General features: G+C 40.2%; 1 protein-coding gene and 1 long non-coding RNA gene across 2 annotated transcripts; both read right to left on the reverse strand.

Moving 5' to 3' along the window:
• Positions 1-4150: 4150 nt before the first annotated feature.
• On the reverse strand, positions 4151-6745 carry LOC113900375. Its single transcript, XR_003513128.1, has 2 exons — positions 6546-6745; positions 4151-5818 (listed from the first exon to the last, which is right to left on the reverse strand). It is a non-coding gene; the product is annotated as an uncharacterized LOC113900375 (long non-coding RNA).
• Positions 6746-10218: 3473 nt separating this feature from the next.
• BLOC1S6 (biogenesis of lysosomal organelles complex 1 subunit 6) lies at positions 10219-26029 on the reverse strand. The gene is made up of 5 exons (XM_027554103.1): positions 25829-26029; positions 21609-21750; positions 15911-15998; positions 13877-13963; positions 10219-13237 (listed from the first exon to the last, which is right to left on the reverse strand). The coding sequence occupies exons 1-5, from the start codon at positions 25908-25910 to the stop codon at positions 13118-13120; spliced, it is 519 nt and encodes a 172-aa protein (XP_027409904.1). The 5' UTR covers positions 25911-26029; the 3' UTR covers positions 10219-13117.
• Positions 26030-26924: the final 895 nt, after the last annotated feature.

A 26924-nucleotide genomic window follows, 5' to 3' on the forward strand; every position in this document is an offset into this window, starting at 1 on the left:
CCACCTGACCTGCCTCTTGACAAACCTGTATGCAGGTCAGGAAGCAACAGTTAGAACTGGACATGGAACAAAAGACTGGTTCCACATAGGAAAAGGAGTACGTCAAGGCTGTATATTGTCACCCTGCTTATTTAACTTATATGCAGAGTACATCATGAGAAACGCTGGGCTGGAAGCAGCACAAGCTGGAATCAAGATTGCCGGGAGAAATATCAATAACCTCAGATATGCAGATGACATCACCCTTATGGCAGAAAGTGAAGAAGAACTAAAGAGCCTCTTGATGAAAGTGAAAGAGAGTGAAAATGTTGGCTTAAAGCTCAACATTCAGAAAACAAAGATCATGACATCTGGCCCCATCACTTCATAGCAAATAGATGGGGAAACAGTGGAAATAGTGTCAGACTTTATTTTTCTGGGCTCCCAAATCACTGCAGATGGTGACTGCAGCCATGAAATTAAAAGACGCTTACTCTTTGGAAGGACAGTTATGACCAACCTAGACAGAATATTAAAAAGCAGAGTCATTACTTTGCCAACAAAGGTCCATCTAGTCAAGGCTATGGTTTTTCCAGTATCATGTATGGATGTGAGATTTGGACTATAAAGAAAGCTGAGCGCTGAAGAATTGATGCTTTTGAACTGTGGTGTTGGAGAAGACTCTTGAGAGTCCCTTGGACTGCAAGGATATCCAACCAGTCCATTCTAAAGGAGATCAGTCCTGGGTGTTCGTTGGAAGGACGGATGTTGAAGTTGAAACTCCAATAGTTTGTCCACCTGATGCAAAGAGCTGACTCATTTGAAAAGACCCTGATGCTGGGAAAGATTGAGGGCAGGAGGAGAAACAGAGGATGAGATGGTTGGATGGCACCACCGACTCAAAGGACATGAGTTTGGGTAAATTCCAGGAGTTGGTGATGGACAGGGAGGCCTAGCGTGCTGCAGTTCATGGGGTCGCAAAGAGTCGGACACAACTGAGTGACTGAACTGAACTGATAAGAATAGTAGTAGTAATAGTGTTCATCGCTCAATCATGTCCAACTCTTTGTGACCCCACGGACTGTAGCCCACCAGGCTCCTCTATCCATGGGATTTCCCAGGCAAGAATACTGGAGTGGGTTGCCGTTTCCTTCTCCGGAGGATCTTCCTGATCCAGAAGTTTAACCTGGGTCTCCTGCATTGCAGGCAAATTCTTTACCGTCTGAGCTATAGGGAAGTCCTTTAGTATCAGAACGGTAGACTTCATTTCTCAAAGATTAGAATGATCAGAGATGTAGAAAAGCTAACTATTTACAGTATAGGCAGATAGACTGCACTGCAAAGTGCCCCTTAGACATAAAATTGAATCTGAGAGTGGAACTGATATTCCCAAGTGATGAAACAGAGTGGAGGAGGTCTCAATCTATCATCCAGGGCAAATGCTTATGGGTGTTCCTTCTGCCTCAAAATCAAAAGAGCCCCTCCTACTCACCTTCCTCTGGCTCCCTGTCAGTGACAGTTCCTTCAAGACATCTCTTCCCAAACCTGCCTTCGTGGCAGTGAGCGCCATGGTTCCCAGTTTCTGTTCCTCTGGTACTTGGTGTCATGGTTAATTATTACCCTCTTTAACAAAGTTATGCATAGTGACACACTGTCTCTCCATGAGAAACATGAAGCCACTGAGGGCAGGAACTGTGTCTTCTCCATCTGTTTGTCCCCAGGACTTAGCAGTGTCTTTTTCCCAACAAAAGTGTGTATTGGGTTCCATGGAACGGTTCCCAGGTAAGAGTACAAGTGTCTAAAGAAGTTAAAACAAGCTGCCTCAAAGGACTGTCAGAAATCTAGTAAACTTACCGCTCACATTTGATAAGCACATGGAAAATAGCATTCAGTGAAAAACTCAGGAGTCGCAGAGCGTGTGAGGATCTGAGGCCTTCCTGATCCCAGGAGCAGGTAGCAATTCTTCCACTACTTCATCTGTGTCTTTTCTCTGCATGTTTGAACAGGACAGGAGAGTTCATCTAATGAGGGAGCACTGGGAGACCATGGAGTTGCACAGTGAGGTTCTTGGCAGCAAGCACTTCCCTGGAGGGGCTGGGAACCAAGTCTCCTGTCCACCAGCCACCCTTGTGTCATATAGAGCTACTTCTCCTCACAGGTGCAGGGAGCAGTTCCCCATGGACCTGTGGGCTTTCCTTCCTTGAGGGGTAACTGAGAAGAGGAAGTATTTGGGTAAATTACTGTCCTCTGAGAGCACAGAGCTGATCCCAAGGCCACATTTTTCTCACCATCTCCCCTTCCTGCCCTCCACTATCCACTCTACAACCCTCTTCGCCCTCAGCTCTCGTCTTGGCAGGTCCTGGTGTCTTACCCGATGGCGTGACCCAAACCTTTACTCCTGAGGGGTCTGAACACTTGATAATCAAACCCTCCTCAGGCTGGGTGGCTGCCCATGTCTATTCACACAGTTAATCAGGGCAAGGAGTTCAGGAGGTGCCCACCTGAACCCAAGTCTCACACACATTCCTCCTCGCTCCCCTCGTGTGAAAGCAGCCTTCCTCCTCCTGATGACCAGGGTCCATCAGACCTGCCGGCACGGCAACTCCTCTCTTGCCTGCTGCTCCCCGGACACAGAAATTTCCCAGTGTCCCGTCAGTAGCTTTACCATATAGATCACTGGAACGTTTATGGTGCCCCTGGCAAGAGTGTGTTCTCTTTAGGGACCAGAAACTACAATTATTTAGAGCCGAGTTGCAGGGAAAAGCAGCACAAAACTCCACAGTGGGTCCTTCAGAATGACGGTAACCAAGCCCATCCCTGCTTCCACCTCTTGGTTTCCAGACCCTTGATTTCTTCCTATTGAGGACACAGCACCACAGAGGTCTGCGATTTAATACACTGTGTGCTGAAGGACAGCACTCCATCCTTTCAGAGTGCTTTCTCAGAGCTGGCCTTCCAGTTGAGAAGGCCCTCTCCCAAAATTACCTCTGGGTGGTGCAGTACATGACACAGCCAGAGGGCCCCTGGTTCCACACCAGCTGCATCTGAAGTACAGCCCCTGCTTGGATGCTCTGCTGTATGGGATTCCATTCCTGTGGATCAGACATTCGGTAAGCCTCCAGATAGAAGGGCTGGTTGAGGATCTGTAGGCAGGATAAAGACAATGTTCACTGACAGTTTGCCTCACTGACAGTTTGCCTCGGGGTTATGTTAACTCTCCCACCTTCTTTCATGCTATAGACTGAGAACTCTTCAGTGCTGACATCCAAGAGAATATCACACTGATCCATTACACCAATGACCCTGTCAGGACAGGACAAGGGGAGTAAGCTAGAATGCTCCAGGTCTTAGTACTGATACTTGTGCTTCAGATGGGAAATAAACCTTATGGGCAGACAGAAAGAGGCCATTTCAATGATGTTTTTAAAAGTCTAGTGGTCAAGGGTATTATGGGACAGCCCCTTTTAAAGCAGAAGACAAACACTACACCTGACAGTCATGTCTCAAAGAAGGAAGTACACCGCCTCTTTGTGTTCCCCAGGGATATTTCTCTGGCCCACATACTAAGTGACACAGAGGCTGCCAGCAGTGAGTGGGGCTGGAGCAGGAAACAGTGTTGCAACAGGTCCAATGGGCCCAGTGCAGGTAGGCCTGTTAGCTGACCCCATGGTGTTGGAGGGGTCGGTGGTGGGAGAAGATACTGCATCAATCTGTAGATGTGGGTCCACTCTAAGCTGGACTTTATACAGGACTTCATTTTTCACCTAGCCCTCAAAGGCCCCCCAATCCAACAGGATGGCCAGGATGCACCTTTTGGGTCTGCAGGTATTGGCATCAACTCCAAACCTTTGTCCAATAGTATTAGTGTATAGTCATGTAACTAAATGGCCATGAGCAGATTCTTTTGAGGAAAGTCTGGAACAACTGCCACAGTATATACTTGTGATAGTGTTGCAAGGTCCCTCCTCCTGCTACTTCTACAGTCAATGGGTTTCAGATCTGAAAACTGACTCAAGTCTGGGAACTGAGCATGAGATCATGATTTTTTATTAAAGTGACTGCTCTCAGCCTCTTAATCCAATTTTAGTTTGGGTTTTTTTTGTTTTTTTTTTTTTAATAGGCAAAAGATTAGCAAATACAGCTCCACTGGCTAAATCCAGACAACCACTTGTTCTTGTAAATAAAGTTTTATTGAAAGACAGCTTTACAATTGTTTACATATTGTTTAAGGCTGCTTTTGTGCTACAGCAGCTGAGTTGAGCGGCTGTGACAGAGAGCATGTGACCTGCAAAGCCTAAAATATTATCTGGACCTTTAAAGTCTGCTCATCCCGTTAAGAGATGCTAAGCAGCATCTTTGCCAACCATTTTGCCTCTAGGTGCAAATCTACACGTCACCCCATTAACCTTCTCCATAACCCTCTGCAGATAAAGCCCACTGACTGCCCTCCGACCTTACCTTTTGAAGAGTGAGGTAATTATGGCCTCCTGGCTTCTGGCAGGTAAGCGCCACCTCCTGGCCTATATCACTTCTGCAGATGCTAACAAGTTCAGTTTGTAAGCATTTCTCCTTCCATCATCCCCAGCCTGCACAACTTCTTAGTGATGCTGGTGTCCCTCTCATCAGTGCATTTCAATGGTTTGGGGACTGGTATATCCTCTCGTGGGATGCATTCTCTAGTTGGGTCTTTTGGCTTACATAGAGCCCTTCCAGCATGTCCACTTTCCTCAACCACTTTATTCCTTCCTGGACGGTCTTCTGGAGTGAAGGAGAGAAGGATGGGGGAAGCATCCTAAACTACTGAGCTTCGTCCAAGCCAACGTGGAGTCCCTGAGCCAAAGCTGACATCAGAGATACCCCACGTCTCCCAGGAGTGGACATTGGCTGGAAGCAGCCTGTAGGAAACATGCCCCAGTACAAATGTAGGTGGGCCTCAGAACACTGTGGCTGGAGCCCTTGGTCAACTATGGCCCCTCTAGTTAGAGGTGTGTGAGATGTAGTCTCATGGTTACGATAGGGGCCCAGAATGAAGTTTATGGTGTGTGTGACAAAACCCACTTTAAATGCCAGTCTGCATCTTTAGTAAGAAGTCTGACTTCTAAGGGGGCACAAGCTGTCGATTAGAGTGACACCTTAGAAGAGGAGAGTGATCAATAGAGTAAGAGGCTCCAGGACAGACTGCAAAGGCAGGGTGACTCACATGTGTGTCTCCTTCTCTCTCCTCACCATTATTCTTGCAATCCAGACAGAAAATGATCCTCTGCCTTCATTCAGAAGTGATCTCTTCCCAGCTCCCTCACTGTGCGAGGGTAAATTCACAGACCTTAGGATTCTTCTGAGCCCAAGCTGTGAGGTAGTTAAAGGCTAGAAACATCTCATCTGTGATGAATGCTTTTGCCTAAATGCTGCCACTGTACCAAGCAGATGGACTGGTACCATCATCAAGTGAAAACAACAGCCATAAGCCTACATTCATTGACTGCCATGGGATACAAGGTATCTCATGATGTTAATGCTGGAAGAGTCAGGGATCACCCCGTATCTGCATGTTTACCCCTGACAGGAAATGAACTGCTTGGAAGCCTCCAGTGAGAGAACCTGGCTTCTCATCCTGTGTTCTTTCCCCAAAGCCATAAAGATGCACAAAGAAATGAAACTGGGCAATAGGCTGAAGACCCAGCAATGCAGGCCCAGCAAGGCAACATCCATGCTAGCTTTCTCAAGGTGGTGGTGGTAGTGAAACGTCCAAAAGCAGCTGCAAAGGGAACACTCTGGCCCTTCTGGAGTCGCTCACTTCTCCCAGCAGCTCTGCCTTTCCTGACTCCAGCAGCACCAGCATCTGAAAGGAAGGTTTCCGAGCCACATCTCAGCCAGGTGGTCTCACTATTGCTTGCTTCTATTGAGTAAATGTGGAGCTTTACAGTCAGTCTAGAATTAAAACAGCCTTGCAGGAAAACCAAAGAGTTCTGTGCATTCTTCCCACTAGGCTCTCTCCTAACAAGGAAAACATGCCTCCTCCATTTCTTCCGATATCATCAAACTGGATTAAACAAATTAGCAGATGAAATGGGGGGTCCACATGATTCCCTATCATTGGAATAGTTTTATCAGAAGGTTTAAAGTAAAACTCCTAAGCCTATTTCTATCTCTGTTCCTAGGGTCTCTGGCCCAGGAAAACTCCCCAGCAATGTGGTAGCTTTGGCTTTTTCCCAGAATCAAATCTCACTCCACCAACTGTGGTTGTGTGATCTGGGAAGTTACTCAGACTCAGTGTGTCTCAGCTGTCCTCAACTGCAAAATGTCCTCATCGATAAAATGCGGGTAAGGATATGGTGCTGGGTGGCAACTCCTAAGGTTGCTGTTACAAGCTGACGCGTATAAAGCACCTGGCATGTGACAGATGCTCAACCGAGCTGGAGCTCTGAACTTCAGGCTTGGGAATGAGCTGGAAGCGAACATGGGATTATGGATCCAGCTAGAGATGAGAATTCTCTAAGAAATTGGACAAAACAAGAAACAAACGCTGCAAGCAATGAGAACAAGTGTGGGCTAGTGGCAGGACTCACCTGGGCGCTGGCCAGTGTTGCCTTCCGCCTTGAATTCCTGGATTAGCAGGCATGGAAACACATAATCTCCTAAACAGCATCCTTATTATTAAATTAGATCATGCGTTTGTGCTCAGTCCAACTCTTTGCAACCCCATGGACTGTAGCCCGTCAGGTTCCTCTGTCCATGGAATTTTCCAGGCAAGAATACTGGAGTGGGTTGCCATTTCCTTCTCCAGGGAATCTTCCTGACCCAGGGATCAAACCCAGGTCTCTTGCGTCTCCTGCATTGGCAGGTGGATTCTTTACCACTGTACCACCTGGGAAGCCAGAGTTCCTTATGAAACTAGATAATGCACATTAAAACATTTTGAAAAATATAATATGCTATAGCAACCCAGGAGACAATGACAATGTTAGATGCTTAAAGTTGTAATAAATAGAGAACTGTTAAGGCTGTCTCATAAATAAGGGAAGTAGGGAACAGAAGGGTGGTACTGTAAAATATCTGTGGAAAATAGCAATCTTAGCCCAGTAATCAAAGCCCATAGGAAGCTAAGAAAAACCCAGCACCCAGGTCGCACAAAGCCTTTACAGGAAAATAGCTCTCAGGATCCAAGACATTTTGAGGGGCCTAAGACCTTGTCCCATTTCAGAAGCAGAAATTCATGGACCCCTACTCCTCCCCTCACCCATAACACTCAGCTGTTCTGTTTCCATGTATGTTCTCATTTCTCCTTCAAGTACTAAAAGTGAGTACTCTGATCTACATGTTCCCAAAACAGTAACTGACCAAGCCAAAGAGATTCTCTATGTCCCCATCTAGCCAGTTTTTACTGCCAGACTAATTTTTCCACTTCTGAGCCCACGGGTTGGTTGCCCTTGGGCCAGGTGCTCACCCCAGATCCTATCAACAAAGGACCAAGGGGAAGAGTCAGGTGAATCAAAGCACAGAACTCTTGGGATCTTTGCCCACAATCAGATCTATTTTTGGCCTAGAATGCTTTTCTTAGAACAGGATTCCAAGCATGGTGGATGATGACAAATTATATGATTGGAGAAGAAAAAAAAAAAAAGAAAGAAAGAAACTTCAAGCCTAACATCAAACTAAAAGATTCAAAAAGTTAGAAAAATGTAATTTTAAACCTTATCAAATATTTCACAGATCACTTTCAAACATTTCACTGCTTAAACAAAAATTCAGATCATACAGAAAATCTTGACTTACAAAAAAACTATAGTTGAAAATGCTTAGGCCAAACTTCATCAAACTAGTTGAGACAATACAGAATTAGTAGACTAGGGGAGCACAGTACCACAAGATGGCAGCAGTGTCCCCTGTGTTTCATCCGGTTTTAAGTCTAAGGTGTGTTCATCCGTTGAGTCTTTTCTAAAACTTTACCTATTCCTTGACGCCATTTTTAAGAAAACTGAACAGACCCGTAGTTAATACAGAAGGAATAATGCTACAATAGATGTGGCATCAATTCTTCTACAGCCTAGTACACACATTATCTCTGAGCTCATTTTACTCCCAAGATCTTGGGACTGCCTATCTTGTTAAATCTAGTAGAGTATGTAATCAGGAATAGAAGCAATGGCTTGGATTATCCAAGGATTACCGGCTCCTAAACCATGTTACAATTTCAGGAACTTAATCTTTTTAATATTCCCTATTTGGCATTTATGTAATACAGGTTTTTATTATAGCCATTTTAAGTATCCGTTTATCTCTATTAGATTCAATTCAGTCTCAACTGTGATGGCTAATTTTACATGGTAAATTGCCTCAGTTGTGTCTGACTCTGCAACCCCATGGACTGTAGCCTACCAGGCTCCTCCGTCCACAGATTTTCCAGGCAAGAGTACTGGAGTGGGTTGCCATTTCCTTCCCCAGAGGATCTTCCCAACCCAGGGATCAAACACAGGTCTCCCACATTGCAGGCAGATGCTTTACCGTCTGAGCCACCAGGAAAGCCCCAGTAATTTGGCTGCTGCTGCTGCTGCTAAGTCGCTTCAGTCATGTCAGACCCTGTGCGACCCCATAGACGGCAGCCCACCAGGGTCCCCCGTCCCTGAGATTCTCCAGGCAAGAATACTGGAATGGGTTGCCATTTCCTTCTCCAACGCATGAAAGTGGGAAGTGAAAAGTGAAAGTGAAGTCGTTCAGCTGTGTCTGACTCTTAGCGACCCCATGGACTGCAGCCTACCAGGCTCCTCCATCCATGGGATTTTCCAGGCAAGAGTACTGGAGTGGGGTGCCACTGCCTTCTCTGATAATTTGGCTAGACCATGTTATATAGTTATTTGGACAAATACCAGTCTAGATGTTGCTGTGACAGTATTTTCTAGATGAGACTAAAATATAAATCAGATTTTAAGATTTTGTTTTCATTCACTTGTACCAAATTCAATATGCTTTTTTGACTCTCTTTTTCAAAGTCCTAATAAAAGCCAAATCTGGAATGAAAGTGAGCAGCACCTATTGTACACTTACCCAGATTTGAGCCTTGCAGGCCTCCTGAAGCACTTTGGGAATATGCATGATCTACACCAGACTGAACAGCTAGCTACAACTTTTTCTTCAGTTTAAGATGAAGGGACGGGGGGGAGATGTTAATCTAAAACAGGTGAATATTATTGATTTATTATTCTTCACATGCCTATAAGCCTCCCTTATTTCAGGGTTCACAAAAGATACATCACTGTTCCCTTCTATTTCAGTCTTAGCCTTTCCTTTTCTCTTACTCAACTACCATACTCAACCCATATCAAATTTTACTTATCTTCTCTTTGACTGCCCTTCCTTTACCCTGTATTTCTTTGGAATTTTTCCTTTAAGTGCTTTTTAAACTAGTCATTAGAACCGTCTCCCTTGACTACTCCCTTAAACACTCTTAGTGGCTCTGAAAACAAACCTACTGAATAGCTTCACTCAAATGTTAACCTGAAGACTAGATGGCACCTGGCCTCATACATGCAAGCAGAGCTAAACCAGAACAAGTCTTAAATGTCTGAGTCACCTGTACAAGCATAATTTCTGAACAAATATATAACATAGGAACAATCTTCTTCAAAAGGAAAGCCTAGAAACTACTTTTTAAAATATGTACACAGTGAGGTCTGAATGTTAATGATTAAAAATCACTGCTTTAGAGGAAACTATATATATATATATATATATATATATATTTGTAAAAGAATCTAATGAAATCTGTAGACTCAATCCTGAGAAACTCATATATACAAATCTCTGTGAGAAATTTATGAGAATTCATGTCTCTTTCAAAAGCCATCCACAGAAATCCCTCCTCCAGAGGCCCAAGGACTACCAGCTTAAAAAAATAAAAAATCTGACCTAAAATATTCTATCATAGTTGGAGTTTCCATAGGCTATATATGGTCTTCATGAAGCACTTTTTACCAAACCACTGAAAGTATAATTTATTCTCAAATAGAGAAGAATTTTATAAAGCTGGGTTATTTCAGCTAGAATCTTTTCGTAACACTTGCCATCACCTTTTCGAAAAGGATCTCATGAGCACACCAGTCATTCTGTGACACACCTACAGAGAACACTGAGAGGAAGATGACAGGAGAGGAAAGCAAAGGAACAGAATGTCTGAATAAAGTACATAAAGTGAAGTGTACAGTGCTGTGTGCACACCAGTGCTTGAGAGATGATACTGGATAATTCACAGACCTTTTTTTCTTTATTAAATGTGTAAAAACGAGTTATCATTTTTACAAGCTCAAAATCAGACAAGTACATGAGGGTATATAATTGGCATGTATAAACTATACCCACCAAAAAGCTCACTGCGGACACAATCCATACTACATTCAACATCTTGCATATTTACAAGATATTTCCTGCAAAGTAAATACAAAATTAATTCCCATCACTTTAGTACGTACATGATATACGTACTGAAACATATACAAACATAATCAAAACAAAGGCAGTTTTTTTCAAACAAAACACCAAAGGCAATTTTTTTCAACTTAAGTACCAATTCATTATTTTGTACAAAAAACAGCAAGACTAATTTAAGGGTTCTGCTCAGTTTTAGTCAACAAGATATGTATGTATGCTACTGAAATACAGCGCAAGTTTTAGATTTTAATTACCAAGATAAAAGTACTTCTGTTTTACAATTGACCTAAAAATAGTGCTGTGTGCTCAGTCATTCAGTAGTGTCAGACTCTTTAAAACCCATGGACTGGGGCTCACCAGGCTCCTCTGTCCATGGAATTTTCCAGACAAGAATACCAGAGTCGGTTGCCATTTCCTTTTCCAGGGAATCTTCCCAAACCAGGGATCAAACCCAAGTCTCTTACAAAAGTCTTTTGCATTGGCAAGCAGATTCTTCACTGCTGCATCACCTGGGAAGCCCCAAAAATAGTGGATGCCAATACATATTCTCGACATTTTAAGAAATCCTCAAAATGTAAATACATTTCTAAAAATACATGTACCTTGCCATTCATTCAATAAACATGATCTGTTTTAAAATAGATCACAAAAATTCAGTTTACCAGAATTCTATACCTATTTCCTGACTATTTATTTCAGTCTTAAATCTGACTTTGTATCAAAAGCAGTAGTTTAAGAATTCATTCATAAGAGTAATCCCAAGAGTTACTGGGTAGCTTTCACATTATTTTATTCCTTATAAATCTAAATCACTACAAAGTCTCAACCAGTGGTTCCTTGAATCAGACTTATATCTAGGAGGGTCCTTAAAATGTGCATGGGCCCTATCTAAGAACTAATGAGTAAAAATCTTCCAGAAACATTTTTTTTTTTTTTTTTTTTTTAGCTTCCAGGTGATAATATGCAGCCTAGACTGGAAGACTCTGCCCTGGATCACCAGACCAGTGGTTCTCAACTTATAAAGTACATCTGAGTCATTTGACAAAACTTTTTAAAAAAACAGGGAAAAAAAAAGAAAAGCAAACAGATTTGCTTCAGTAGTTTGAGAGTGGTATCCAAGAACCAGTATTTCAAATAATCTTTGCAGGTGGACCATAAACCACTCTTAAGAAACAATGCACAGATTTGTCGGGTTGTGAATGAGCACATTCCGCAGTTTAGGTGACGTCCTGCCAGTACTCATGATCCTGCCACCCCTGTAGTTTTAACTAGTGTTTTGAGGGTAACACTTAGCCTTTAAAAATAAAATATATTTCTACTCTTACACATACGGTCAAAGTCAAGTGAACTGTGAGATCATAATTCACTAAAGAAGGAAAAATCTTTAAATAGACTGGTTCTTAGCACTTAACATAAATCTAAATGCTTTCTCCATCCTGGGATGTGATTAGAGGTGGTGCTTCCAGCCCACTAAATGTAATGTAGTTTATGAGAGACATACATTCTAAGCATAATCTGTAACCCAACCTACTCTGTACAGTCTCTGTGTAACAGAGATTGGACATCAGTTGGATATTAAACAATATTAAAACAGTGAATAATACACTCTCAATTTAAAATAATGAAACTTCATAATATTTCCCTCACATAATAAATTTCTACATTTAATACTGGGGAGGGGGTGGATCTAGAAAACACCAAGGGTATCATGCTGCCTCCTTTGCGAAGAAGCTATTTACTAGTTTTCTACCATTTTTGTCACTATCTGTAAAATGGATAGTTGCCATGTATAATTCTACTTTAAGAATTTTTTTTTAAAGCACAAAAAAGTAACCACACGTAAGGCCACACAGCAAATCAGAGGATAGCTAGAAATAGCAGTAACACTTTCCACTTGGGAAGTCAAGTTCATTATCTTATCAACTTCACAACTGTATCTCACAGGGTGTGATGACTAAAAATTATGAATATTTAAGTGCATTTGTGTGAAAGCTACACCACCCTCACCCAACTTTAGGAATAGATATAATCTACTTTGAACCCAAGAACTGCATAACAACTAAACAGCAACAACAAAGCTAGGAAACAGATAAAAGTATATGGTCAGTGGAACCTCTATGGCATTTTGTTCACTTATCCTATGTCTAAGATGCTAATATTTCCTGTGTACATACTTTTCTATCATGTTCTTCACAAAGGCTTATACCACCTCTTTTCCAGTGGCATATGTGATTAAACAGTTGGCATTTCTTAACCAAACAATGAAAAGGCAACTGCCAAAACCCAGTATTGTATTGTCAGAAAGGCAAATCATTTCATAAAATAAGAAACTGAAACTTTCAAATCCACAGTTTTTAAGAAGCTAAACAATGCATAATAAATTTTAACCATTTAAAGAGTCTAGACTATTAAAACAATCAAACCATTTTTCAGTTTATAAATGACCTAAGGCCAAAATAATGAATTTAAAAATTAAGCAAAACAAAGTTGAATACAAATATCCAAATATACAAATACCCAAACCAGGCAACATTATGTCTTCTACTCAGAAAAAAAGCTTCTTGAATGGCTGAAATGAAGAGAAACAGCACTCCTGGAAAAGGATTTCAGAACAGAACACAGTGGTATAAGGCACTACCTTAACATTAATTCTACACCAGATCGTCTTAAATCCAGAACATGAACAGGAAAAGGAAGGATACAAACATCTGACTTCTCACGTCCTTTTAGCTGGTTTGGCAGTTAACTGCTTTTCTCTTTCAAATTCCTTCTCTCGTTGCTGCTCCCTTTCCAACTCTTCTTTTTGCCTCTTCTGCTGCAGTTTAAGTGCTCTTTTCTAAGTGAAAAAAATTAAAAGCCAAGAGAACAAAAGGCCTGTAGGTTATGGCCTAGTTTAAAAGCAGTAGTGCTAGTGGTTATGGGGAGAGGCAACTGGGAGGTATGAACTACCGCGTGTACGACAGGCTCAAAGGTGTGCTGTACCCAGGGGGAATACAGCCAGTATTTAGTAATAACTGGAAATGGAAAATAACCTTTAAAAGTTTTTTTTAAAAATTTAAGTAATGGTGCTTTTATATAGTAATAAATTTCATATTTAACTTTTAAATTCGTCTTGGGCAATTTTTTTATTGAAGTATAGTTGCTGTACAATATAAGTTATAGGTATACAATATAGTGATTCACAATTTTTAATGTTCTGGGTAATTTAAAGTCTCCTTGATATAAAAAGTTTGTTACTCAAAACTCCTATTAAATGACAATTACAGTGACATATTCAGAGAATGTGAGCCCACTAGCCCAGCTATTAGTAGAAAAGCCCAGTGGGGTTCATAAGAATGTGTTTTAAAAGAAACTAATGTACCATGAATTAAATATGTGCTTGTATATGAATATATAAAAAGTCAGAAAATGAATTCTGAAGAAAAAGAGACAATCCTCTACTTCTGTAAAGACTGTAAAAGAATTTTCAACTCACTTTTAACTTGGATGTCTTTTCATGAAGCATCAGCATCTCTTTTCTTATATTCACCAACTTGGCATGATAGTGTTTAGCTTCAGTGAACTTAAGATGGAAAAGTAAAATGAAAAGTGAACTTAAAACAGACTGAAATATCAAAATGGATAAATAAACCAATATCTAAGTTATAGTTCATTCTTCCTAAATTAGTCAAAACTTTTGAAGCTTTAATTATCTCCACATTTTAATTCCAAAAGTTCAAATTTAATTTAAACCCCTAGTTGGGCTTTTGAGAATACTGGATTCAGTTCAGATTGATTAAAAAGTTACTAAACAGACATTTATATTCTGTACAAATAACATTTTGCCTTAAAAACATGCAGTATAATCCTGAAATTTTAGTAAGACTATCCAACAATGGTTACCAGTTTCATTCAAGAAAAGTAAAACACTCTGTACTGCCTTTACAAGGGAAAGACCGAGCAGGGTACACAGGACAGTTCCCATCTGGAAAAACCAAGCTGTGGCCAGAGAGCCCTGAGAAGGCTGTGGACAAGCTTGGTCATGTTCTTTGGGCTTCTGAAGTCAGACCAAGGAGAATAACCTCTGTAAGGACACTTTTCTTCCCAATGAATGATGTACAGACTTTCCATTTTAGCCAGAGATAGGAGAGAAGGAAAAAAGCACTTCTTTCTCAGGAAGCAAGATGACAGAGAGAGAAGATCAGGTAACAAAAACGAAAGGTGTGTCAGTAGTGAGCTTAGCAGCCTTAACATAGCTACAAGTAAAGTCAGAGTCTGATGAGCTCGAGAGCTTACAGACCCCCTCTTTCTCTCTCTGGCCTTCTATGATCAATTCCTACATGGCAATCAAAACCACTCTTGGGCTGAGAGAAGGAAAAAGACTTAGTTTCTGCCCCTTCATATGGAAGCAACAGTATTACATCTGCTTGGTTCTTTCATTTATCCTTAATTCATTCAACAAATATGTGCTCTGCTGCTATATGAACTCAGTGGGAAAGACAAAAGTTGGTGGGTTTTGCCCACTTCCTTCACAAGTCAGGGACTACTGACTAGGAGACTGTACTTATGACCACACGTCACTGCCTAACACTAGAGAAGGTGGACTTGATTTTTGATTGTTATAAAAGGAAAACATTAATCAGCCACATTTTTCCAATGAAAAGTCCATTTTTTGACATATATATGAAAGCCCACAAAATCATGCAAACTACACTATTTCTAATGTTCAGGGTAAAGAGAAAGGCAGCCACAAGTTCCTTATTTCTGTCAATTCTCCATTTCTTAAAATAAAGTGTATCAGTTCCTCTCATCAAAAAGCTAAAAAGCTTCTGGTGAAATTCAACTGTTGTCACTTATATTCAAAGATACAAAGGGTCCATGAAGGACAGTCAGTCTCTTTCAGCATTAATTTGTTATCAGATCAGATGCATTACAAAAATACCATACAATTAAATAAATGGTAATTTTAAAAACCATGTACTTGATAAAGAGAGATGGTCTTCCTTAAGGGGAAAAACAGCACCCCAAAAATTCCTTACGTTTACTTTCCTTTATTAGTCTTTACTTAAGAGCAGATCTACTCCAGACTTTCATATACAAGTTCAATTTCCTATCACAAGTTTAACATTTGAAAGTTAACAATTCAAGACAATAGAAGATCTAATAAAGTAAATCAAGGTTTACTGTTAAACAACACATTCTAAATTTTAAAAATTAGAGAAAAAAATCTCAAACATACCAAGTACAAAATTGGGAGGATTAAACTATTTCTAAAACAATCTGTCTCTAAGCTGTTGTCAAATAAATCATACTTGAGAGTAAGTGCTGACTCTGTGATCCCATGGACTGTAACCCATCAAGGTCCTCTATCCACAGGATTATCCAGGCAAGAATTCTGGAGTGTGTTGCCAATTCCTCCTCCAATGGATCCTCCCGACACAGGGATTGAACCCACATCTTCTGTGGCTCCTGCATCGGCAGGTGATTCTTTACCACTGAGCCACCTGGGAAACCCCCAAATCATACTTACCAAAGCATTAATGTCCAACATAGAATGACATTCTTTAAATTTTGAAATTTCTTGTTCCAGTGTGTCTAATAATACAACTTGGTTCTGTCTGAAACAAAAGCATACAGCCAAAATAAACTCTATATACTTTAAGTGACTGTTCAGTAAAAGGCATCACATTCATCTTGGTTAATGTTAAAAGTAGATTAAGTTGGAAATTATTGACTTTCCAACGCTTATTTAGTTTAACATAATCTTTTTCAAAATAATATTCCAAAGCCACATTCTGATAAGTAAATATGTCTTTTATTCTGGCCTCAATTTCAGATTCCAGTAACATCAGACTTATTTACTTTATTACTTATTTCTTTATTACTTATTACTTTATTACTTTATAAACTTTATTACTTATTTCTAGCAATTCTCTGTATTATCCCTGAAAAAGGTTTTTTATACTATCTTGCCCAAGAATCTGATGTTTTATATATATTAAAATTGTAACATTACCATAAAGGAAAAGAAGTCATGAATTTTCAGATTAGAGCTGGGAAAATGCAGTATCAAGGGATAATAACCAGTTGTGTGATCTTGGAAATTTAGTTTTTCTGGACCTAAATTCATTTACAAAGTAACAAGGTCACATTAGGTAATTTCTAAGATTTCTCATTAAAATCTGATTCAAAACTTTCTATTGAAAAAAAAAAAAAAAAAAAACTTCTATTAAGGAAGAGAAACCAACTTCTCTGATATTCTTCTCCAGATCAACCAATGCTAGGATCACAGGAATAAGTGACACAGGGTGGGGGTGGGGGGTCATTTAATTAAATACTGTGAAGAATAATATAGACAAACAAAGGTATGACATGATGTGCTTGCAAAACTATGTTAAACAGAGAACAATAATGACAAAAAGAAATAGCAATGAAGAGACTGAAGGTCAGTTATAACATCTCCTCATTCAGCACACAAACCCCACAGGTCATAAGTATCCCTTCAGCTCTGACTGGAGATAACAGAGGGTGAAACACTGAATGGATGAGAGGAGAACTCAGCAAGTCAATGATCCAAGACAAGTAGGACAGCAAAAACACAGTGTTACAACTGGAAAACAGAAACAGAAAGAAATCAAAAGTGGGTTCTTCCGAAAAGACTGATAAAATTGATAACCTTCTACCTAGACTAACAAAGAAAAAGAGGAGACACAACTCACTAACATAATTTATGGAAAGGAGTCGTCACTACTTATCCCATGGACGTTAAAAAGGATAATAAAGGAATACCACAGATAGCTCTATGCCCACAAATTTGATAACTTAGAATGGAAATGACTAATTCCTTGAAAGACACAAACTACCAAAACTCACACAAGAAGAAACAGATAATCTAAGTAGGCCTATACTTATAATTAGCAACTTTCCAGAAATGAAAGTACCAGGAAAGATGACTTCACTGACAGTTTCTACCAAACATTTAAGGAGGAAATTATACCAATTTTCCACCCTCTCCCTTAGAAATGAAAGCAAAGGGGGCACTTTCCAATTCATTCTATGAGGCCAGCATTATCCTAAAGTCAAACCCAGATAAAGACAAGAAAGGGAGGAAAACTTTAGGAAGGAAAACTAAAGGAAGAAAGGAAGGAAAAGTTTACAAGAAAGGAAAACTATACATTATCCTTCACAAACATAGATGCAAAAATCCTCAACAAAATATCAACAAATCAAATCCAGCAATGTATAAAAAAGAATTATATACCACAGCCAAGTGGGATTTATTCCAAATACACAAAGCTGGTTCAGCATTTGAAAATCAATCAGTGAAACCCACCACATCACCTGGTTAAAGAAGAAAAATCATATGGTCTTATCAGATACAGAAAAAGCATTTGACAAAGTCCAATACACATTCATGATTAAAAACATTCTCATCAAATAGGGAAGAGAGAAACTTCCTCAACTTGATAAACAATATCTTAAAAAAAAAAAAAAAAAAAATAGCCACAGCATCCAGTAAGAAACTAGATGCTTCCACCTAAATATCAGGATGTCCACTCTCAGTAATCCTAGGCAACACTGTATCAGAAGTCCTAATGCAGTAAGACAAGAAAAGGAAATAAAAAATACACAATCAGAAAGGAAGAAATAAAACTGTCTTCATTCACAGAAAACATGATTGCCTATGTGGAAAATCCCAAAGAATCAACAACAGAAGAAAATCAGGAATGAAAATATGAATACAGCAAGGTTTCAGAATACAAAGTTAATATACAAAAATCAGCTGCTTTCATACATACCAGCAATGCACTTAGAATAAAAAATCAATACCACTGACAATAATCCCTGTCAGATAAAATATACTTTGGTATAAATCTAACAAAATACATATAGGCTCTATATGCAAAAGCTATTAAAGTCTAATGAAAGAAATAAATGAGATCTAAATATGGAAGAGATATTCTAAGTACATGGAATAAAAAACTCAACATGCTAAGATATCAATTCTTCCCAACTTGATCCACAGGGTCAATGCAATCTCAATCTAAATCCCAGCAAGTTATTTTGTAGATGTCAACAAACTGATTCTAAAATTCACATGGAAAGCCAAAGACCCAGACTAGCCAAGACATACAGAAGAAAAATAAAACTGGAAGACTTACATTACTTACATTACCAAATTTCAAATTTCATTACAGAAACTACAAAAATCAAGATAGCATGGTATTACTGAAAGAACAGAAACACTGATCAATGGGACGGTCTAGAAAGCTCTTAACTTGACCCATACATTTCTTTTTTCTTTCTCGGAAGTTTGCTTCAGCTCAGTTCAGTTCAGTAGCTCAGTCAAGTACAACTCTTTGCGACTCCAAGGACTGCAGCACACCAGGCTTCCCTGTCCATCACCAACTCCTGGAGGTTACTCAAACTCATGTTCATCAAGTGGGTGATGCCATCCAACCATCCAATCCTCTGTCGTCCCCTTCTCCTCCCACCTTCAATCTTTCCCAGCATCAGGGTCTTTTCTAATGAGTTAGTTCTTCACATCAGGTGGCCTAAGTATTGGAGTTTCAGCTTCAACATCAGTTTCCAATGAATATTCCAATGAATATTTAGGACTGATTTCCTTTAGGATTGACTGGTTTGATCTCCTTGCAGTCCAAGGGACTCTCAAGAGTCTTCTCCAACACTACAATTCAAAAGCATCAATTCTTCAGTGCTCAGCTTTCTTTATAATCCAACTCTCACATCTATACATGACTACTGGAAAAACCATAGCTTTGACTAAACAGACCTTTATCAGCAAAGTAATGTCTCTGCTTTTTAATATGCTGTCTAGGTTGGTCATAGTTTTTCTTCCAAGGAGCAAGTGTCTTTTAATTTCATGGCTGCAGTTATCATCTGCAGTGATTTTGAAGCCCCAAAAAATAAAGTCTCTCACTGTTTCCATTGTTTCCCCATCTATTTGCCATGAAGTGATGGGACCAGATGCCATGATCTTAGTTTTCTGAATGCTGAGTTGTAAGCCAACTTTTTCACTCTCCTCTTTCACTTTCATCAAGAGGCTCTTTAGTTCTTCTTTGCTTTCTGCCATAAGGGTGGTGCCATCTGCATATCTGAGATTATTGATATTTCTCTCAGCAATCTTGATTCCAGCTTGATTCATCCAGCCCAGCATTTCTCATGATGTACTCTGCATATAAGTTAAATAAGCAAGGTGACTATATACAGCCTTGATGTACTCCTTTCCCGATTGGGAACCACTCTGTTGCTCCATGTCCAGTTCTAACTGTTGCTTTTTGACCGGCATACAGATTTCTCAGGAGGCAAGTCAGGTGGTCTGGGATTCCCATCTCTTTATGAATTTTCCACAGTTTGTTGTGATCCACCCAGTCCAAGGCTTTGGCATAGTCAATAAAGCAGAAGTAGATGTTTTTCTGGATCTCTCTCCCTTTTTCGATGATCCAACGGATGTTGGCAATTTGATCTCTGGTTTCTCTGCCTTTTCTAAATACAGCTTGAACATCTGCAAGTTCACGGTTCACGTACCGTTGAAACCTGGCTTGGAGAATTTTGAGCATTACTTTGCTAGCATGGGAGATGAGTGCAATTGTGCGATAGTTTGAACATTCTTTGGCATTGCCTTTCTTTGGGATTAGAATGAAAACAGACCTTTTCCAGTCCTGTGTCCACTGCTGAGTTTTCCAAATTTGCTGGCATACTGAGTGCTTATCTTTCCTTAACACTTAAGAACTTTACTAACTGCTTATTTATCATATTCAACTGTTATAAATAGTAGCTGAAATTACTATCATCCTCATCATCATTGTCCAGATGCCTAAGAAGATAAATGGGGCTGCTGCTGCTGCTGCTAAGTTGCTTCAGTCGTGTCCGACTCTGTGTGACCCCATAAACGGCAGCCCACCAGGCTCCCCCGTCCCTGGGATTCTCCAGGCAAGAACATTGGAGTGGGTTGCCATTTCCTTCTCCAATGCATGAAAGTGAAAAGTGCAAGTGAAGTCGCTCAGTCGTGTTCAAACACTAAATTTCAGCCAATGTCCTCACCAATTACACTTTCCATTTACTTGATTCCCAGCTTTTTATACATAAAGTGTTATCTAGATGTGCTTTGCTTGCAGAGTTGCTTACCCTCCTTCAGTCTATCATACATCATCCAAACTCACTCACAAAATCTTTATGACTTTTCTGCCACAAGCACTGACTGGTGTTAAAACACAAGACATAACACACACAAGGAATAAAAAAATATCTCACTTGGAACTAGCAGAAAACTAAGAATGTTACAAACTCCCTTAACTACAGCAGGGTACCACATGTAATAGAACACAGTATAATAGAACACAGTATCATCTTTGTACTCATTTATCATCTTCAAACCCAAGGATTGTAACATTGGTTACTAATATTTACAAAATGGACACAGTTGTTGATTACTCCTCTCCTTTTGCCCTAATAAAGGCTTGTGAGATCAGTTTTCAAAGAGTAAGCAGCAGCTGTTCATGGCGAGTTTAAAACTGACCACCGCAAAAAAGAAATAATAGGCCAGTGTGGGCAATTCAGAGAGGTCCTAACCCAAGAGGAATTAGAAACTCAGGTTATTTGTTTCTGGGTGGGAACTGATAAAGTCAGAGTGTAATTTCTGCATACTGATCACACTCTGGGTTCACACTCTGATCACACACTACGGGTTCCATTCTCCCTTATCCTGTTCCTCTCTTAGCTTATTCCCCAGTCTTTTAGTTAGCTAGTACAGCTCCATTCCATTAACTAGGACTGAAATGGGTCATCTCAAAAAGAGGTAATTATAAATTTCTGGCAACTCATGTGAACCAACAATAGAAAACAAATGTGACTCTCATGGAGACAATTTTGCAACTCTACTCAGAAATAGATATAAACCCATTTGCAACATTCCCAAGAGACAGTACTTTCCTAAAATAGTGGTGAGAAACCAAAACTAATCACTTCTTAGAAGACACCAAATACTCTAGGAGCATTCATTTCACTTTTTACATTTAAATTACAGTATAGTATATGTGTAATTTAATTACTCCATGTCCATTTGCTATCACAAAAGATAAAGAAATACTCTATTGTATTATATGCTATAAAGTATTATGCCTAATACGATATATACTTTACTTCTACAGTAAATTATGACCATGCCAGAGGAGAGATGAGGGCATCAGTGGTTTTTGTCAGCTCACGTGAGTTCCTGGAGAGCTTGTTTTGATCTCTGCAGATCTGGCAAGTAGTGAGAAAGCAAGCCTTCTGCCAGTTGCTCCACAGCTTTGTCTTCTATGGTCAAGTCCTCTATTAACCCTTCATCTGGAGAAGTGTCACTTAAACCTGTCCCCGAGCAAAAAATCATATTTAGGAAGCTTTTAAACTGACACAGGGATAAGAGAGTAGTAGGGATGGGGGGAAGGAAGCTGGCAGTGGAGCTCAGAGTACACACACACAGGATACTGTATCTTTTTTTTTTTAATTTTTACCTTCTGAGAAGCCTCAATAAATTAAGCTATGAACACTCAAAAAATATTTTTAAGTTACTAGCACAAGGTTAGGTCTAGATTAAAAGAACATTAACACATGCAATTTCCATGTTTATGTATTTTTCAGGGTAGAGGATTTAGAGTTTTCAATGAATTATTAAAGGAGTCTGAGTCCTAAAAGGAAGGAATAATCACTGAATGGAAGCAAGAAATTCTTCTTTTTCAAATTATACATATTTCAAATGCAATGCCTAAAAATATTTTTTTCAATTCAATGGATTGAAACGGATGAACATTTATTTTGCAGATAGCCTGATATATTACTTACATGTAAAAGGACAGTTGTTTTGTCAGCTGTCAGACAGCAAGAGAGAGATTTTCTAAGAATTTCTCCTCTCTTGAGATTCAGTACCTTAATTTATCATAGAAAATAGTGTATAGTAATCGTTGCTGTGTAAATCCAGACATGATGCCAGGAAATATTTTTTTCATACTCTTCCTTTGAATAATAACAGTGTACGCACTGTGCCAGGCATTCAAAAATGTCTAATATGAATACCCATCAATCACTACTCGTACCAAGAAAGATACAAAACATTTTCTAAATAGGGTTCAGTGAATTGTAAGATTTTAGAATCACTGGTCTAGAATGAAAAAAAAAAAAAATGGTGAATGGTCACATTATTAAAACTGTAGTCCAAAGCATTTTAAAACTAATATTAAACTCTGAAATACCTATCTTTAATCATAATCTGGTAATAACCTATAATATCAAATTAGGTCATCATATAGAATACATTTACCACAATACACTGTTTATAGCTCTTTTCCAAGTATAGTTTTTACCACAGATTTAAATTTTGGCAAGACTGAGAAAAACAACATGCTGTCATATATTCAAAATTAGCTTTTAGAGATCAAAATAAAATAGCAGGGTTTTTATTTGGATCCTGAGAAACACATGAACAAACTGGATTTCCCTAGGTTGCAAGGCAATATTAAAACAAGAGCTGGCTAGAAACTGAAGCACTCCACAAATGAAATAAAAATGTAATGGGAAAAGTGAAGTAGGTACAGATATTGCCGTTGATGTACCATCAGATGGGAACCTAATAAAATATATCTGATGATTCATGCCACTGCTAAAGCCTTCTTTACAAAATAGTGCAAACAGCAGCAACCCTCTTTAAAAAAATATAGAAAACAAAAGTATCACAAATAAGCAGAAACAAATAAGAATATTTCAACCTTAAGGAAAAATAACCAATACACCTTCCTTACTCTATATAAACATTTTAATTCACAGACACTACCCTCCCCACCCCCACCCCAACCCCAGACTTCTGGTTAGTATTTGGAAGAGTCTAAGTTACTTGTCTTTTTACACACATTTATTCCCTAAGTTCAAGGTACTTTACTGTCAGAGACAAGAAACTTTTGCTCCACGTGTACTGTATGCACTAGTTTCTGAGGTCACAACAATAATGAAGCAAGTCCCCTTCCGTGAAAGGGCTCAATACAGGGCAATCAGAGAATGTGAGAGGTGCCCTTGGATGAGAGAAAGACTACTTTCACCAGGGATATTGGGGAACAATTCTAAAGGAGGTGTGGGCATTTGAGCTGAAGCTTGAAGAATGGGATAGAATTTTCATTTCTTTCTTTTTTCTTTCTTTTTAAATGTTACTCATTGTAAAAAAAACTTAAAATACAATAGAAGAGGGCATAACCTGAATAGTAAAAATATGCCTTCTCGCTATCTTATTCCAGACAGAGTCACTCTGGAGTTTTCTTAAATAGCCTACAAGAAATCGTCTTTGCAAACTCAGGCTTAAACCCTGTTTTTATCACAAATGAAATACTGCTTATACTGTAACTTTTCTCATAAATATGTATCTCAGGTATCGTCTGTATCAACATATATGAATTTACTCCATTGTTTTCAACATAATACAACTCCACCATATTTTGTTTAACCAGTTCCCTGCTGTTATGGACTGAATGTTTATGTCCTCCCCCAAAATGTATACATTGAAGTCCTAACCTGCAGTGTAAAGGTATTTGGAGGTGGGAGTCTTTGGGAAATAATTAAGTTTAGATGGGGTGTGAGTATAGGGCCCCCATGATGGGATTACTGGCCTTAAAATAAGAGGAAGAGAGACCAGTACTCTCTCCTTCCACCCTGTGACAGCACAGTGGAAGGCAGCCATCTGCAAGATCTGAAGAGTGTCCTCACGAGGAACGTATTTTGCTCACACCTACACCTTGGACTTCACAGCCTCCAGAACTTCAAGGAATAAATGTCTGTTTAAGCCACTCAGTCTATGTTATTTTGTTACAGCACTACAGAAAGTAAGACATCTATTTCATTTTTTGCTATTTCAAACAATGTTGCAGTGAGCTGTGCTTGTCTTTGCATATTCATGTCACTGTTTCTGTAGAATAAATTCTTAGAACTAGGTTAATGGGACAAGGGGTTTATGCATTTGTTAACAGACATTGGAAAACTACCTTCCTAAGAGATGGCACCAATTTACACTTCCACCAACAACCTACAGAGGGCTATCTCCAAATGGGGAAGAATTCTAAGACTGGAGAAGAAGGGATGCAACAAGAGTAAAGGAAGAAGCATAGGATTGCTCTGGAAAGAGAGGTTAGTTTGGGGTGTCTGGAGCATGAGAGATGTTCAGTAGTGAGCTCTAAGACTATGCGGCCAGCGATGACGACCCTTGAGTGCCAAGCTAATGTGTTTGGCCCTTAATTTAGTAAGGAGCCATTTATGGTTTCCAAGCAAGTAAATGACATGATGGGGCCTATATCTTGGGGCAGTGATGTGACAGTGTGATAGATGGGATGGAAGAGTAAGAGACTGGAGGTGGACTAGCCTTACAACTGTTATTGTTAAAGGGTGAAAATACAAAGGGGAGAAGGAACTTGTAGGGTAGAATCCCTTGGAATAGATAGGGGTGGGAGGAAAGAGTTAAGAATAATGTCAAAGTTTCAAGAGCTCATGACTTGGCACCATTAATAGCATCAGACATCTACATTTATTTAAGTACATGCTGTAGGGTAAGATTAGTGCAAAATGACCGTGTTAAAGTACCCAGAAAGCAGATGCAGGAGCAAGCAGCAGAGAGACCCAATCTGCATTTACATACAAGGAAGTCATATTTATAGAAGCAACTTATGAAGGTGTGTGTGAAGAGGGAGATCACTGAGGAAAAGCATGACCAAGAAAGACCTAAGAGCACTATTTCGCGGTAAGTTCTATATTTCTGGAACAGGAAGTACAAGTAAAGGCACGTCCAAAGTCCTGCAGCCTTTCTTATCTAGGGTTCCTCATCTGAACCACAGAACACAGAAACTGTTTCTCAGTTCCCCCCAGGATGGTGCATACACATACATAGTACCATTACGGATGCAGTACAAGTCGATTCATTACATTCAACAGATGCCTTAGGTCATTCAGGTTTAAATCTTTCCTTGAATTCGGGTTGAGAAAGACTGCTGGATGAAACAGGGATGCAATAAGGTCAACAAGCAAGACAAGCATTTCATGAGTGAGTGGTCAGTAATATCGGATACCTCAGCTCTCTGAATAACAAACAAATCATCCTGGCAAATCCATCTTCAACCACTAACTTGTAACAAATAGCCAACAGTGTGCTAGAGTCAATAAGCAAATTCAGAACTGCTTCACTTTCAACCCCCACGAACAGCACCCCAAACGCCATCTTTTCCCACTCCCCTCCACCCACAAGATCTCGTTTCCCGCCCCCTCCTCTGGGTAGGAAGGCCGGCAGGGCAAGGTTCCCTTATACCGCGCCGCGGCCAGAGTCTCGGGTCAGCAACTGCTGAAAGCAACTTACTCCCGCTGGGCAGCCCTGAGACCCACCCACTTGGGTGAGACCGCCGCCCCGCTCAATAGCACTTACCCGGCGTCAGGTCCCCGGCCTCCAGGCCTTCGGGTGGCCCTGCCAGGACCCCGTCCGGGGAAGGTGGCCCAGGGACACTCATGTCCCTCCCGCTGGGAACAGGGAAGGGGCAGTTGCACAGACTGTCAGACGCAGTGAGGAAGCACCGAATGCGTGCAGAGCCCACCCGGACAGAAGCGACGGTCGCACCCGGAAGTGACGACAGCGGAAGATGGCAGGCTAGGGTCACGTGACCGCGGGCCTGCGCCCCCACAGCCTTTTATCCTCCCCGCCCCCGCCTCCGGGGATTCTAGGAGTTCCAGCTGAAGTGCTAGTGGGGTGGGGACTGGGAGTCTGATAAGTCAGCAGCCTCGGGGCTCCTGTCACTGACTCTGGTGGTCGGGGGGCGGGATGAAAAAGGCGGTGTCTGGAAGAGGCTAGGTTGGTCTCCAAGACCAGCGAGCTGTGTGTTGAGCCTGGGCCAGCAGTCGGACTTTGATCAGTAGACCAGGCGCAGCTTTTCAGTTTTGTGTCCTTATTAAGGAAATACCTTAAGGACTGCAATTTGAACCCATTAAAAATTCACGTTTAGCTCTCTTCAGCCTTGCTAACTAGGAGTTTGTCAAGATTCATCTCTCTTGTTGATTGTAGGTGAACGATGTACGGCCTGGCTTGTAACATCTATTAATATCTACTGAACAAATTCAGCCAAATTACCGTAAATTGCACTTACTGAGATCCTATGGGATGATGTCATGAATTTTTATGAAAAACAGAAATGGGCAGAACCTGCCTCAGACCAATAAAATGATTACCTCCTTACTTTAGACACCCTCACTTAAACTGTAATAGTGGCCTTCTAATGTTGCACCTCCAAATTGCCTGTCCAAACAATTTTCTATTCAACAGGCAAATCTGTTAAAAAAAAAAAAAAAATGAGAATTTATATCAAGCCTCAGAAACTTGCTCCCCAATTACCTTATCAGTGCATTTACACCCCTTCCCCTTTTGGCCTTCTCTCCTCTCAGGGTTAGGTCTCCTTACTACCTGTGGTAAGCAAAACAATGCCCTCACCAAAGATGTCCACAGACTTCATCCCCAGAACCTGTGAATATGT

This window comes from Bos indicus x Bos taurus, chromosome 10 (genome assembly GCF_003369695.1).
Source record: "Bos indicus x Bos taurus breed Angus x Brahman F1 hybrid chromosome 10, Bos_hybrid_MaternalHap_v2.0, whole genome shotgun sequence".
Classification (NCBI taxonomy): domain Eukaryota; kingdom Metazoa; phylum Chordata; class Mammalia; order Artiodactyla; family Bovidae; genus Bos; species Bos indicus x Bos taurus.

Bases quoted from the DNA above. Each gene is read 5' to 3' on its own strand.
- BLOC1S6 (XM_027554103.1), bottom strand. From the start codon at position 25,910: ATGAGTGTCCCTGGGCCACCTTCCCCGGACGGGGTCCTGGCAGGGCCA. The intron at 15,999-21,608 runs GTGAGCTGACAA...CTTTTGTTTCAG, and splicing joins CAAGCTCTCCAGGAACTCAC to ACAGAACCAAGTTGTATTAT. The intron at 13,238-13,876 runs GTGAGTTGAAAA...TTTTTCACTTAG, and splicing joins AAAAGACATCCAAGTTAAAA to AAAAGAGCACTTAAACTGCA.